The following is a 15,739-nucleotide window of genomic DNA, read 5'->3' as shown; positions in this document are numbered from 1 at the left end:
TACGTTTTACGAGGGTATGTTTAGCAGCATAAGTGAAAGAGGCTTTGTTGCGAAATAGGAAGCCGATTCTAGATTTAATTTTGGATTGGAGATGCTTAATGTGAGTATGGAAGGAGAGTTTACAGTCTAACCACACACCTAGGTATTTGTAGTTGTTCACATATTCTAAGTCATAGCTGTCCAGGGTGGTGATGCTTGTCAGGCGGGCGGGTGCGGGCAGCGATTGGTTGAAGAGCATGCATTTCATTGTACTAGCATTTAAGAGCAGTTGGAGGCCACAGAAGGAATGTTGTATGGCATTGAAGCTCATTTGGAGGTCAGTTAATACAGTGTCCAAAGAAGGGCCAGAAGTATACAGAATGGTGTCGTCTGCGTAGAGATTGCCAGAGGTCTGGAGAAAAAGCCTTCCGATTTGACACACTGAAGTCTGTCTGAGAAGTAGTTGGTGAACCAGTCGAGGCAGTCATTTGAGAAACAAAGGCTATTGAGTCTGCCGATAAGAATGCATTGATTGTCGAAAGCCTTGGCCAGGTCAATGAAGACAGCTGCACAGTACTGTATTTTATCGATGGCAGTTATGATATCGTTTAGGACCTTGAGCGTGGCTGAGGTGCACCCATGACCAGCTCGGAAACCAGATTGCATAGCGGAGAAGGTATGGTGGGATTCGAAACTGTCAGTGATCTGCTTGTTCACTTGGCTTTCGAAGGGCAGAATTGATGTGAGTCTAACAGTTTGGGTCAAGAGTGTCTCCCGCTTTGAAGAAGGGGATGACCGCAGCAACTTTCCAATCTTTAGGGATCTCAGACGATACGAAAGAGAGGTTGAACAGGCTAGTAATAGGGGTTGCAACAATTGCAGCAGATAATTTTAGAAAGAGAGCGTCCAGATTGTCTAGCCCAGCTGATTTGCAGGGGTCCAGATTTTACAGCTCTTTCAGAACATCAGCTATCTAGAATTGGGTGAAGGAGAAGCGGAGGGGGCTTGGGCAAGTTGCTGTGGGGGTGCAGAGCTGCTGGCCGGGGTAGGGGAAGCAAGGTGGAAAGCATGACCAGAGGTAGAAAAATGCTTATTGAAATGACCAACTATCATAGATTAATTGGTGGTGACAGTGTTTCCTATCCTCCGTGCAGTGGGTGGGCAGCCCCAAATTTCTGTTTGAAAAAGCTAGCCTTAGCTTTCCTAACTGACTGCGTATATTGGTTCCTAACTTCCATGAAAAGTTGCATATCACGGGGAATATTCGATGCTAATGCAGTACACCAAGGGATGTTTTTCTACTGGTCAAGGACAGTCAAGTCTAGAGTGAACCAAGGGCTGTATAAGTTCTTAGTTCTACATTTTTTGAATGGGGCATACTTATTTAAGATGGTGAGGAAAGCACTTTTCAAGAGCAAACAGACATCCTCTACTGACAGGATGAAGTAGTTGGATACCCGGGCCAGGTCGATTAGAAAGGCCTGCTCGCTGAAATGTTTTAGGGAGCGTTTGACAGTGGTGATGGGTGGTCGTTTGACCGCGGACGGGTTACGGGTGCAGGCAATGAGGCAGTGATCACTGAGATCTTGGTTGAAGACAGCAGAGATGTATTAAGAGAGCAAATTGGTCAGGATGATATCTATGAGGGTGCCCGTGTTAATGGATTTAGGGTTGTACCTGGTAGGTTCCTTGATAATTTGTGTGAGATTGAGGGCATCTAGCTTAGATTGTAGGATGGCCGGGGTGTTAATAAGCATATCCCCGTTTAGGTCACCTAACAGTATGAACTCTAAAGATAAATGGGGGCAATCAATTCACATATGGTGTCCAGGGCACAGCTGGGGGCTGAGGGGGGTATATAACAAGCGGCAACAGTGAGACTTGTTTCTGGAAAGGTGGACTTTTAAAAGTAGAAGCTCTTACTGTTTGGGCACAGACCTGGCGAGTATGACAGAACTCTGCCGGCTCTCTCTGCAGTACATTGCAACTCCACCCCCTTTGGCAGTTCTATCTTGACGGAAAATGCTGTAGTTGGGGATGGAAAAATGTAATAATTTTTTGTGGACTTCCTAAGCCAGGATTCAGGCAGGGCTAGGAAATCAGGGTTGGCGGAGTGTGCTAAAGCAGTGAATAAAATAAACTTAGGGAGGAGGCTTCTGATGTTAACATGCATGAAATCAAGACTTTTACCGTTACAGAAGTCATCAAATGAGAGCGCCTGGTGAATAGGTGCGGTACTGGGGGCCACAGGGCCTGGATTAACCTCTACATCACCAGAGGAAGAGTAGGATAAGGGTACGGCTAAAGGCTCTATGAACTGGTCGTCTAGTGCGTTGGCAATAGAGAATAAAAGGAGCAGACTTCTGGGCGTGGTGGAATAGATTCAAGGCATAATATACAGACAAGGGTATGGTAGGATGTGAGTACAGTGGAGGTAAACCTAGGTGCTGAGTGACGATGAGAGAGGTTGCATCTCTGGGGACACCAGTCTCTGCATGTGTGGGGGGTGGGACAAAAGAGCTATCCCAGGCATGTTGAGCAGGACAGTGGGTTCTACAATGAAATAAAACAATGACAACTAACCGAGAAAGCGGTAGACAAGGAATATTAACATTAGAGATGGGCATAAAGCAATCACGGGTGTTGATCGGGAGAGCAAAGACAACAACGGGAAAATGACAATGAATGGACAAGAGCGTGTCATTTGGTACATACAGGGCCTGAGTTCGAGGCTGAGGCCGACAGATAAACCAAAAGAGGTACCGCGTTAGTGAACAGTCCAGCAGGCATCAGCTATGTAGCCAAGTGATCATAGGGTCTAATGAGCAGCAATATGGAAGTCAGGGAGCAGTTCAGCAGTCGCTACTACGTTAAGCACGCAATAGACAGCGTTCAGAAAGCTAGCGGGCCGGGGATGGAGGATGGGTCTTCGGCAGCACCGCAACGGAAAAGCCAGTTGAAACCACATCGGACGATTACGTCTGCAGGCCAGTCGTGATGGATCGGCGGGGCTCCGTCGACAACGAAGGGTCCAGGCCAATTGGCAAAAGAGGTATTGTAGCCCAAGAATTAGCTGGTATATGGGCCTAGCTCAAATCTAACTCAAGGCTAACTAGTGCTCGCTTCGGGAATGAGGCGTTAGCTAACAGTAGCCACTCAGTGGCAGCTAGCTAGCTGCGATGATCCGGTGTAATGGCCCAGAGCTTGCAGCAGGAATCTGGCGATGTGGTAGGGAGAAGCAGTCCGATATGCTCTGGTTTGATATCGTGTGCAGACTGTCAGGTATTGTCCAAGCTAAAGCTGGCAGGTGTCCGAGCTAAAGGTGAAGGCCGCTAGCCATGGCTAACAACAACTGATCACTAGTAGCTAGTTAGCTGGCTAGCTCTTGATGAAGTTTCCAGTTATAAGGAATAAAAATAGCATATCCGTACCACATTGGGTGAGGCGGGTTGCAGGAAAGTATATTTAGTTTGTAGATAGAAAGTGAGATTAAAATAAGTATACGACAACAACAACAAAAACTATTTAAACAGGATAAGACAAAGACAAACACACTGCTACGACCATCTTGGATACAAATGTTGCAATTATATGACGAGAACATTCCAATCTTTTTTATAGTCAATATTTCCATTTTGCCCATACTTTTGATGAATAATATTAATAAGCTCACTGTTTTGACACCACAAAATCAACCAAATTTGCTAAATAGCACTGCTAATAGCTCAATTGAAAATACTGCGATGGAAGAAATGTCTTTATAACTTTCTACCACTTCTTAACTGGATTTAGACCTATATTATCAATCAATAAAAAATATATATAGTCTATGAACTAAGCAACCGACTACATGTTTTTTAACTAACCCACTCCTGGGTTAGTTAAATGTGCTGACATGGAATGACCGAGACAAAATATAAATAAAAGAAGCAGACAACATTGATGCCTTGTGGGTCATGACTATTTGCAAATGAATACATCAAACCGGAACATGCAGATAGACTACATATACAAATGTATGTGGACACCTCTACAAAATAGTGGATTCTGCTATGCCAGGAGAACACTACCTGCCCCAATGCATAATGCCAACTGTAAGATGTGGTGGAAGAGGAATAATGGTCAGGGACAGTTTTTCATGGTTCGAGCTAGGCCCCTTAGTTCCAGTGAAGGGAAATCTTAACGCTGCAGCATACAATGACATTCTAGACGATTCTGTGCTTCCAACTTTGTGGGAACAGTTTGAGCTAAGGCCCTTTCATGACAATGCACCTGAGCACAAAGCAAGGTCTATACATGAAGGTTTGTCGAGATCAGAGATCAGTGGATAAATTGGAACGCCGACTGCGAGCCAGGCCTAATCCCCCATCATCAGTGCCCGACCTCACTAATGCTTGTGGCTCAATGGAAGCAAGTCCCTGCAGCATTGTCCTAACATCTAGTGGAAAGCATTCCCGGAAGAGTGGAGGCTGTTCTAGCTGCAAAGGGGGGACCAATTCCATATTAATGCACAAGACTTTGGAATACGATTTTCGACAAACAGGTGTTCACATACTTTTGGTCATGTGGTGTATATTGAGCAACTGTTATTGTTATTGCGTGTTATACCTAGTAGCAGGTCTAGTGGTATCATCTCCTTGACAGCGTCAAAGATGCCCCTCTGTCTGGCCTCCTGTCCATCCAGCTCCCTGGCGCAGGCCTTACAGCAGCCACACGCTGAGCAGCCAGACTCCCCCGAACCACAGCCACAGATACTGAGAGGGAGAGAGAGATACACACGCACATACAGAGAGACAAACATCAAAATAAACACAAGCAAACTCAGACATCCACAAAGACACAAGACAAACAAAATCATACAAACACATAGAGAAACAAATATTAGTGCATCTGATCAGCATTCTGACTCTGCAATACTGCTTAGTAAAGACAGATCACTGAGCACTAGAAATAGCAAATAGACTTAACCATTAACTTAGACTAGGGCTGTCCCAACAAAAAATAAAATATTGGTTGAAATATTCAAACGTGTATTTTCCCATATATAGACACTATGTTTGAATAAAATCAACTATATATAGACTACTGAGCTTGTCTGATGCTTTAAGCACTGCGATAAAAAATTAAGACAAATTACTAGAGGGATAGCCTAACCAGAAGAACCTGTTCCCGACCCTCATCCCCCTGCTGCTGACCTTCACAGATTCTGCCATTATGCTCCTGAAGTTGCCAGTAATAGGCTACACCAGCAGTCAGCAACCTTTTCCATTTGGAGTGCCAAGTTATCCTACCATTTCTACTGCCAGTTATGGTTTTCATATGCACAATTTCATGGAACAGTTTAATTACATTTTTAATAACGTCTTCATATCTCAACATCAATGTCATGTGATTAATCAAAATTCTATCTAAATGAAATTGTTACAAATCTAAAAGTAACTTCCACTACCATTACCAATATGTAAAAATAGCCTCAATACATAAAGCCAACAAATAAAAACATAGCAGCCCGCAGATAGAAAATATACTGCTAAAAACAAATATCCTAATAATGACATTGCATGGCCTGTCTGCAAGAAACTTGAAACATTGCATCATCTATTGTATTAACTTGGTCTGGCCCGAAACTCCTGCTAGCAAACTTGCAACAAATATTCTTGGCCCTCAGAGTTTCGCGCTAGTGAATCTCTGTTGACCAACAGTCTATCGACCAAACAATCAACCAGTCGACTAAATGGGGTCAGCCCTAACTTAGACCCAAACAAATGTACGTTCTCTTAACAAAGATACCGCAACTAATGACGGGATTGGGAAAGGCTTGCCAATAGCCAGTGAGCTCTCAGCATGTGAGACTAAAACAATGACGACGAGGAGGAAAGCCACAGCACGTGTGGACCGAGGTGATGGAGGACAGGTTGGCGGAGCTGTGGCGAGAACGCAGCTGCGTCGCTCCATGACACAAAAAAGATAATTCTATAAAATCATATCCATATTCTGCGCCTCCGTCTCTGCACATAATTATAGTAGCACACTGTTTGCATTTTCTTCCTACGACAACCGAGAAACCTGGGATAGACGTACTGAAATATGTGTGACATCCGGAAATGTGAGCATGTCCAAGTTGTTAAGATTTTAGAAGTCATGTAGTTTATGCTCAGCATTACCCTCCGGGTACTCTGTCGGGCCGTCCGCTGCTGACACAGCCAGCTCCGTAGCCGGTGCAGTCTCCACACACAGTGCACACCATGCACTGGTCCAGCTTCCACTTGTGCACGCCTGACTGGCACATCATGCTCTTCTCCTCCTTCTCCTCCAGCTCATCCTCCAGGTCCTCATCCATGGCGGTCGCCATGCTCTCAATGCCAAATGCTACTTGGTGTATAGAAGATATATTTATTATATTTAAAGTGCGTTTTTGATATGATACATGCAAAATACAGAAAATATACATGCCCCAAATGTTTGGGTCTGTGTTGATGTGTGCATATGGTATAGTAAAGTATGTTTGCATTGGGGGGTATTTTGTGTGCTCGTGCGTGAATCTGTGTATGCGTGTGCATAGTGTATGTGGTTCCATCATGCATGTTACCTTTCCCTGCCTGGTTCATGGCCCCTGTTTCTCGGCCACACTGGCCCTTGTTGTTGACCCCAAACGTCCAGACCTCTCCACTCTTAGTCAGGACACAGGTGTGGGCCTTCCCCATGGCTACCTGGGTTACAATGTGACCCTTCAGATCTGACACCTGGCCTGGAAGGGGCACAAGAGAGAGCAGAACACATTGCTACTGTACTGCTACTGTAAAAGACCTAGCCTAATCCCAACTCAATCATCATGCTACGTTACACTTAACGGAGCAGAATTCAGTCTGAATTTCCAGGCTATAAAAGACCATTATCAAACCAACAAGGCTTTTATAAAGCTGTCTTTGATAGACACATTGCAATATGTCAGCCTAATATTTTTCCATTTGTGAACATTTGCACGAATGAACACTACCCAGACAAAGCTTCTCTTTCCCACTCAAGCTCATCAGCATCACTAACGCACATTAACAATTGTGAACATTTGCACTAACCAACGCAACTCAAAATAAACCTCTTCCACTGTCTCTACCCCACTCACAGGTGCTGTCGCTGTAGATGGCGTCCTTGCCGAACATATAGAGCTCTCCATCTTTGGTGACTATGCCGCTGCTGCCGTTGTTGCAGGCCGTGTTCACCGCCGTCTTGGTCTCCAGCTTCATCATCTTCTTGGGCTTGTAGGGCTTCGGTTGGCGCCGGCTTTTGGCTGGAGAGTAGACCGTAGAGATAAATCAGATGTCTCCAAGCAAAAGACAACACTGGTGAAGTGGTAGATAACAATGTGATAGTTGCAATTTATTCTGAATACTGTGCTTTTCTCATTGAAGACTGACTTACCAAATGAGACAATGTTATTTTTCTGGTTGTATGTGTGTGAAAGCGATGTCTGTTCTCATCCATGTGTGTTCTCGTCTGTGAAGGTGTCAAATATAATTATTTTTAAATGTATTTGTCCCATGAGCCGAATACAAGGGGTGTTGACTTCACAGTGAAATGCTTGCTTACGAGCCCTTACCAACAAAACAAATATTAACACAAGAGGAATAAAATATACCAGGATGGTGCTGTGTATGGGGACTTTTATTAACCTTTATTTTAACAGGGTGTCATGTTGAGCCCAAGCCTCTTTTTCAAATGAACCCTGCTCAATACAAACACACAACTACTAAAAGACTAAATTACAAAACATGATCATAAAAAATACATATTCCACTAACATCCCCACTAATGTTTTAAAATCCCGAAAGGTCAACAGGCATTCAAGCCTGACCCTCCCAGCAACACATTCCACATTTGTGGAAGATAAAAACCAAAAGCAGCTCTAAAGCCACCCTTGGAACCTTTAGCACTATCCAATATTGTGCTCTTGTCTATTGTTTTGACCTTCACAAGTGTTTCTGCAGGAGAGCTTTGTAAATACACCAAGCTACCTTTTGAAACAATACACAAATGGTGAGTTCTACAATTATCACCAGTAATTAATCAAAGGGCACAATGGAAAACAGCATTTAGAGGTTTTGTGTGGAAGCTTCTGTGGCCTATTGAGTACCAGATCAATGTGTAGGGGTAAGAGGTATTTGTGGTAGATTTGCACATGAAGGCAGGGTAAAGTGATTAGTCATCAGGATATATAATAATACGAGTAAAATAAAGAATAGAGCATCAGCTTATAATGAGAGTAAAAGTGTGTTTGTACACTACCGGTCAAAAGTTTTTGAACACCTACTCATTCAAGGGTTTTTCTATATTTGTACTATTTTTAACATTGTAGAATAAGTTAAGACATCAAAACTATGAAACAACACATATGGACACATGTAGTAACATAAAGTGTTAAACAAATCAAAATATATTTGAGATGTGAGATTATTCAAATAGCCACCCTTTGACTTGATGACAGCTTTGCACATTCTCTCAACCAGCTTCACCTGAAATGCTTTTCCAACAGTGTTGAAGGAGTTCCCACATATGCTGAGCACTTGTTGGCTGCTTTTCCTTCATTATGCAAACCGACTCATCCCAAACCATCTCAATTGGGTTGAGGTCGGGGGATTGTGGAGGGCAGGTCATCTGATGCAGCCTTCCATTATTGTCCTTCTTGGTCATATAGCCCTAACACAGACTGGAGGTGTACTGGGTCATTGTCCTGTTGAAAAGCAACTGATAGTCCCACTAAGCGCAAACCAGATGGGATGGCGTATCACTGCAGAATGCTGTGGTAGCCATGCTGGTTAAGTGTGCCTTGAATTCTAAATAAATCAAAGTGTCACCTGCAAAGCACCCCCACACCATCACACCTCCTCCTCAATGAGGGAAATACACATGTGGAGATCATCCATTCACTCGCACTGCGTCTCCAAAAACACGGAGGTTGGAACTAAAAATCTCCAATTTGGACTCCAGAGCAAAGGACACATTTCCACCGGGCTAATGTCCATTGCTTGTGTTTCTTGGCCCAAGCAAGTCTCTTCTTCTTACTGGTGTCCTTTAGTAGTTTCTTTGCAGCAATTCAACAGTTGATGTTGAGATGTGTCTGTTACTTGAACTCTGAATCATTTGTTTGGGCTGCAATTTCTGAGGCTGGTAACTCTAATGAACTTATCCTCTGCAGCAGAGGTAACTCTGGGTCTTCCGTTCCTGTAGCGGTCCTCATGAGAGCCAGTTTCAGAGTGCTTGATTTTTGTTACTGCAATTGAAGAACCTATCAAAGTTCTTGACATTTTCCGGATTGACTGACCTTCATCTCTTAAAGTAATGATGGACTGTCGTTTCTCTTTGCTTATTTGAGCTGTTCTTGCCATAACATGGACTAGGTCTTTTACCAAATAGGGCTCTCTCTGTATACACCCCCCCCCCCACACCTCACCTCACCTTGTCACAAAACAAATGATTGGCTCAAACGCATTAAGGAAAGAAATTCCACAAATGAACTTTTAAGGAGGCAAACCTGTTAATTGAAGTGCATTCCAGGTGAATACCTCATGAAGCTGGTTGAGAGAATGCCAAGCAAAGCTGTCATCAAGACAAAGGGTGGCTATTTTCTGTAGATGTTATGACCATGTATTGCTACCACTGTATCAAAGGTATTATCTAATTGAGTTTCAGAGATATGGTGTCATATGTTACAAGAAAGTTATTGACTTCATGGACCTTGTTTCTTGGGCTATGTTAATATGGGCTATTGTTCGCACTTTTCCGGGCTGCTTGATTGTTTTTAATGCTTTACTGGGAAGCTTATCAGAGGTAGACTTACTCATGTTATTTACATTGGAGCTGATAGTGCAGGGTGATCTGCATAAAGTGGTCTTCCTACTATTGCACACCGCCTTAGTGCTAACAGTGTAACTCTGGTTTATAGGCTGATCATTACTGCTTACAGTAGCTGTAGGATAAGCAAATGTATTCGGTGCAATTAGGGGAACATAAACTAAATCACTTACATTGTTTGCCAATGCCCTAAGATCATGTACATTTGATGCAGCATTATGATGACTCATTGTCACAACGGTAGGGATTAAACTGAGCTGGTCTTGGATCATTTACCAGTCATTGTTTCAACGCAGCCTTGAAATGCGTGGAGAATCCAGGAACCAAGATGATTTGGATGGACTCAGTCATTCCTGTAGAGTATCTTCTGTTTCCAGAAGTTATCAATAAAAGTGACTCCAGCAGAGGTTCAGTATTCTTTTAGCCAGATGTGTAATGCCAGCAGTCTGCTGAATCTTTCACAACCGCAGCCCAACAATGATACTGGACCAGAAATTATTGGTCTTTTTTTTTTTGTCTTTTAAGTTCTTAGTGTTGTGGACACAGAGGAACTTCAAGGCCTTCTAACCCTAACACCACAACAGCCCCATTGATGTGGATAGGGGAGTGATCTCCCCTTTCTTCTGCAGTCCAAGATCAGCTTCTTGGGCTTACTGGCGTTGAGGGAGAGGTTGTTGTCCTGGCACCACACTGCTAGGTCTCCGACCTCCTCCCTGTAGGCCGTCTCATCGCCGTCTGTGATTAGGCCTACCAACGTTGTGTCGTCAGCAAACTTGATGGCACCGAGCTTTATTCTGTAAATAGCATTCTTACGTAGTTATTTCTCCTCTTGTCCAGATGGGAAACAGCAGTGTGAAGTGCAATTGAGATTGTGTCATTTGTGGATCTGTTGTGGCGGTATTAAATTGGAGTGGGTCCAGTGTGTTTGGGAAGATGGTGTTGATTTTTGTCATGTCCAGCTTTTCAAAGCACTTCATAATTACAGATGTGAGCACTACAGGGTGATGGTCATTTAGCCAGGTTAACTTAGAGTTATTGTGAACAGTTTAAAACTGGTTGGGTTTACAGACTGGAACAAGGAGATATTGAAAATGTCAATGAAGACACTCACCAGCTGGTCTGCCAATGCTTTGAGAACGTGCCCTGGTATAACGTCTGGCCCGGCGGCATTGCGAGCGTTAACCTGTTTAAAAGTTGTACTCACATTGGCCAAGGAGAGCGGGATCATAGTCATTTGTACTCACGACTGGGTTTCCCTTTGTAATCCGATAGGACCTGCAAGCCCTGCGTCAGAGCCGGTGTAATTAGATTCCACCATACTCCAATATTGTACTTTAGCATGTTTGATGTCTCGGAGGTCAGAGCGGGCTTTCTTGCATGTGTCCATGTCCCGTTTCTTGTAAGCAGTAGCTCTAGCCTTTGGCCCAGCGCGGATATTGCCTGTAATCCATGGTTTTTTGTTTGTTTTTTCACCTTTATTTAACCAGGTAGGCTAGTTGAGAACAAGTTCTCATTTGCAACTGCGACCTGGCCAAGATAAAGCATAGCAGTGTGAACAGACAACACATAGCAGTGTGAACAGACAACACAGAGTTACACATGGAGTAAACAATTAACAAGTCAATAACACAGTAGAAAAAAAGATATCTATATATACGTCTATATACGTGGTGTGCAAGAGGTAGGCAAATAATAACAATTTTGCAGATTAACACTGGAGTGATAAATGATCAGATGGTCATGTACAGGTACAGGTAGAGATATTGGTGTGCAAAAGAGCAGAAAAGTAAATAAATAAAAACAGTATGGGGATGAGGAAGGTAAAAATGGGTGGGCTATTTACCGATAGACTATGTACAGCTGCAGCGATCGGTTATCAGCTTAGATAGCAGATGTTTGAAGTTGGTGAGGGAGATAAAAGTCTCCAACTTCAGCGATTTTTGCAATTCGTTCCAGTCACAGGCAGCAGAGAACTGGAACGAAAGGCGGCCAAATGAGGTGTTGGCTTTAGGGATGATCAGTGAGATACACCTGCTGGAGCGCGTGCTATGGGTGGGTGTTGCCATTGTGACCAGTGAACTGAGATAAGGCGGAGCTTTACCTAGCATGGACTTGTAGATGACCTGGAGCCAGTGGGTCTGGCGACGAATATGTAGCGAGGGCCAGCCGACTAGAGCATACAGGTCGCAGTGGTGGGTGGTATAAGGTGCTTTAGTAACAAAACGGATGGCACTATGATAAACTGCATCCAGTTTGCTGAGTAGAGTGTTGGAAGCTATTTTGTAGATGACATCGCCGAAGTCGAGGATCGGTAGGATAGTCAGTTTTACTGGGGTAAGTTTGGTGGCGTGAGTGAAGGAGGCTTTGTTGCGGAATAGAAAGCCGACTCTAGATTGATTTTCGATTGGAGATGTTTGATATGAGTCTGGAAGGAGAGTTTACAGTCTAGCCAGACACCTAGGTACTTATAGATGTCCACATATTCAAGGTCGGAACCATCCAGGGTGGTGATGCTAGTCAGGCATGCGGGTGCAGGCAGCCAACGGTTGAAAAGCATGCATTTGGTTTTACTAGCGTTTAAGAGTAGTTGGAGGCCGCGGAAGGAGTGTTGTATGGCATTGAAGCTCGTTTGGAGGTTAGATAGCACAGTGTCCAAGGACGGGCCGGAAGTATATAGAATGGTGTCGTCTGGGTAGAGGTGGATCAGGGAATCGCCCGCAGCAAGAGCAACATCATTGATATATACAGAGAAAAGAGTCGGCCCGAGAATTGAACCCTGTGGCACCCCCATAGAGACTGCCAGAGGACCGGACAGCATGCCTTCCGATTTGACACACTGAACTCTGTCTGCAAAGTAGTTGGTGAACCAGGCACGGCAGTCATCAGAAAAACCGAGGCTACTGAGTCTGCCGATAAGAATATGGTGATTGACAGAGTCGGTGGCGGTTATGATATCGTTTAGTACCTTGAGCGTGGCTGAGGTGTAACCGTGACCGGCTCGGAAACCAGATTACACAGCGGAGAAGGTACGGTGGGATTCGAGATGGTCAGTGACCTGTTTGTTGACTTGGCTTTCGAAGACCTTAGATAGGCAGGGCAGAATGGATATTGGTCTGTAACAGTTTGGGTCCAGGGTGTCTCCCCCTTTGAAGAGGGGGATGACTGCGGCAGCTTTCCAATCCTTGGGGATCTCAGACGATATGAAAGAGAGGTTGAACAGGCTGGTAATAGGCGGCGGATAGTTTCAGAAATAGAGGGTCCAGATTGTCAAGCCCAGCTGATTTGTACGGGTCCAGGTTTTGCAGCTCTTTCAGAACATCTGCTATCTGGATTTGGATAAAGGAGAACCTGGAGAGGCTTGGGCAAGTAGCTGCGGGGGGGGCGGAGCTGTTGGCCGAGGTTGGAGTAGCCAGGCGGAAGGCATGGCCAGCCGTTGATAAATGCTTGTTGAAGTTTTCGATAATCATGGATTTATCGGTGGAGACCGTGTTACCTAGCCTCAGTGCAGTGAGCAGCTGGGAGGAGGTGCTCTTGTTCTCCATGGATTTCACAGTATCCCAGAACTTTTTGGAGTTGGAGCCACAGGATGCAAATATCTGCCTGAAGAAACTGGCCTTAGCTTTCCTGACTGACTGTTTGTATTGGTTCCTGACTTCCCTGAACAGTTGCATATCGCGGGGACTATTCGATGCTATTGCAGTCCGCCACAGGATGTTTTGTGCTGGTCGAGGGCAGCAAGGTCTGGAGTGAACCAAGGGCTATATCTGTTCTTAGTTCTGCATTTTTTGAATGGAGCATGCTTATCTAAAATGGTGAGGAAGTTACTTTTACAGAATGAACAGGCATCCTCAACTGACGGGTCAATGTCCTTCCAGGATACCCGGGAAAGGTCGATTAGAAAGGCCTGCTCACAGAAGTGTTTTAAGGAGAGTTTGACAGTGATGAGGGGTGGTCGTTTGACTGCGGCTCCGTAGCGGATACAGGCAATGAGGCAGTGATCGCAGAGATCCTGGTTGAAGACAGTGGAGGTGTATTTGGAGGGCCAGTTGGTCAGGATGACTTCTATGAGGGTGCCCTTGTTTACAGATTTAGGGTTGTACCTGATGGGTTACTTGATGATTTGTGTGAGATTGAGGGCATCTAGCTTAGATTGTAGGACTGCCAGGGTGTTAAGCATATCCCAGTTTAGGTCACCTAACAGAACAAATTCTGAAGCTAGATGGGGGGCAATCAATTCACAAATGGTGTCCAGGGCATGGACCTGGAAAGTATGACATTACTTTGCAGGCTCTCTCTGCAGTAGACTGCAACTCCTCCCCCTTTGGCAGTTCTATCTTGATGGAATATGTCATAGTTAGGTATGGAAAATCTCCAAATTTTGGGTGGCCTTCCTGAGCCAGGATTCAGATACAGCAAGGACATCAGGGTTAGCAGAGTATGCTAAAGCAGTGAGTAAAACAAACTTAGGGAGGAGGCTTCTGATGTTGACATGCATGAAACCAAGGCTTTTTCGATCACAGAAGTCAACAAATGAGGGTGCCTGGGGACATGCAGGGCCTGGGTTTACCTCCACATCACCCTCGGAACAGAGGAGGAGTAGTATGAGGGTGCGGCTAAAGGCTATCAAAACTGGTCGCCAAGAGCGTTGGGGACAGAGAATAAAAGGAGCAGATTTCTGGGCATGGTAGAATATATTCAGGGCATAATGCGCAGATAGGGGTATGGTGGGGTGCGGGTACAGCGGAGGTAAGCCCAGGCACTGGGTGATGAGAGAGGTTGTATCTCTGGACATGCTGGTTGTAATGGGTGAGGTCACCGCATGTGTGGGAGGTGGGACAAAGGAGGCATCAGGGGTATGAAGAGTGGAACTAGGGGCTCCATTGTAGACTAAAACTATGATAACTAACCTGAACAATAGTATACAAGGCATATTGACATTTGAGAGAGACATACAGCGAGGCATACAGTAATCACAGGTGTTGAATTGGGAGAGCTAGCTAAAACAGTAGGTGAGACAACAGCAGCTAGTCAGCTAGCACAACAACAGCAGGTAAAATGGCGTTGACTAGGCAGGGAGGGTCGGATTAACTACACACAGAGCCTGAGTGCGGCTGGGGCCGACAGATAAAACATAAACAAGCAGAATGGAGTACCGTGATTAATGGACAGTTCAGCATGCAACAGCTATGTAGCCAAGTGATCAGTGTCCAGGGGGCAGCGGTGGATGGGGCAGGGAAGCTAGACTGGCGAGTATTATCCAGGTTTAAAAAAACTGGCTGGCTGTGCAGAAGGTAAAAGCCACTAGCAGTGGCTAACAATGACTAAATAGCTTGTAGCTAGTTAGCTTCTGGAGGTTCTTGAATGTGTTCTAAAAATTAAAAATAATAGCGATTCCGTATCACATTGGGTGAGGCAGGTTACCGGAAGGTATAATCGAATAAAAAAAATGAAAAGAAAATGAAAGTAAATGGGTCCAGTGAGTGGTTGGGCTGGCTGGGGACGCGGCGATTCAGACAGTTAGCAGGCCTGAGCTAACAAGCTAACAGTTAGTAGGCCGGGGCTAAACAAGCCAGCAGTTAGCAGGACGAATTAGCAAGCAAACAGATAGCAAGGGCTAGAAAGTTAGCCTTTGGGGGACGTCGCAATGGGGTGAGTCTGTTTATGCCTCTTCATGCGGTGACATCGATAGACCGGTCGTGGGTCCGGATAATGTAGCCCAGGAGTATGCTTCGGTGGTAGCACAGGAGCTCTGGCCGGGCTAGCTTCAAGCTAAGTGGATGGAAACGCTAGCCAGGAGTAATCATCCGGGGTTGCGGTTAGCTAGTTAGCTAGTTGTGAAGATACAGCTGAAAATGTTCCGTTTGCGGTGGGAATCCGGGGATAAAAATAATAGGTCCGTTATGCTCTGGTT

The 15,739-nt window shown here is 44.8% G+C and overlaps 1 protein-coding gene across 11 annotated transcripts in view; it reads right to left on the bottom strand.

Annotated features, from left to right (window-relative positions):
• The window catches only part of mycbp2 (MYC binding protein 2), a 301,049-nt gene that overhangs the window by 200,072 nt on the left and 85,238 nt on the right, over nt 1-15,739 (bottom strand). For 8 of the 11 annotated variants that reach the window (XM_064975618.1, XM_064975623.1, XM_064975614.1 and 5 more), the window contains exons 13-16: nt 7,103-7,267; nt 6,569-6,727; nt 6,144-6,351; nt 4,588-4,733 (exon numbers count right to left, since the gene is read on the bottom strand). In XM_064975618.1, coding sequence (XP_064831690.1) covers nt 4,588-4,733; nt 6,144-6,351; nt 6,569-6,727; nt 7,103-7,267 — 678 coding nt within the window. The remainder of the gene's footprint in view (nt 1-4,587; nt 4,734-6,143; nt 6,352-6,568; nt 6,728-7,102; nt 7,268-15,739) is intronic. The other 3 variants (XM_064975615.1, XM_064975621.1, XM_064975625.1) reach the window with 1 other exon arrangement.

The sequence above is a fragment of the Oncorhynchus masou genome, chromosome 10, assembly GCF_036934945.1.
Source record: "Oncorhynchus masou masou isolate Uvic2021 chromosome 10, UVic_Omas_1.1, whole genome shotgun sequence".
In the NCBI taxonomy this organism is placed as follows: domain Eukaryota; kingdom Metazoa; phylum Chordata; class Actinopteri; order Salmoniformes; family Salmonidae; genus Oncorhynchus; species Oncorhynchus masou.
The sequence above is the reverse complement of the archived record's forward strand: the minus strand, read 5'-3'. Positions and strand labels throughout refer to the sequence as shown.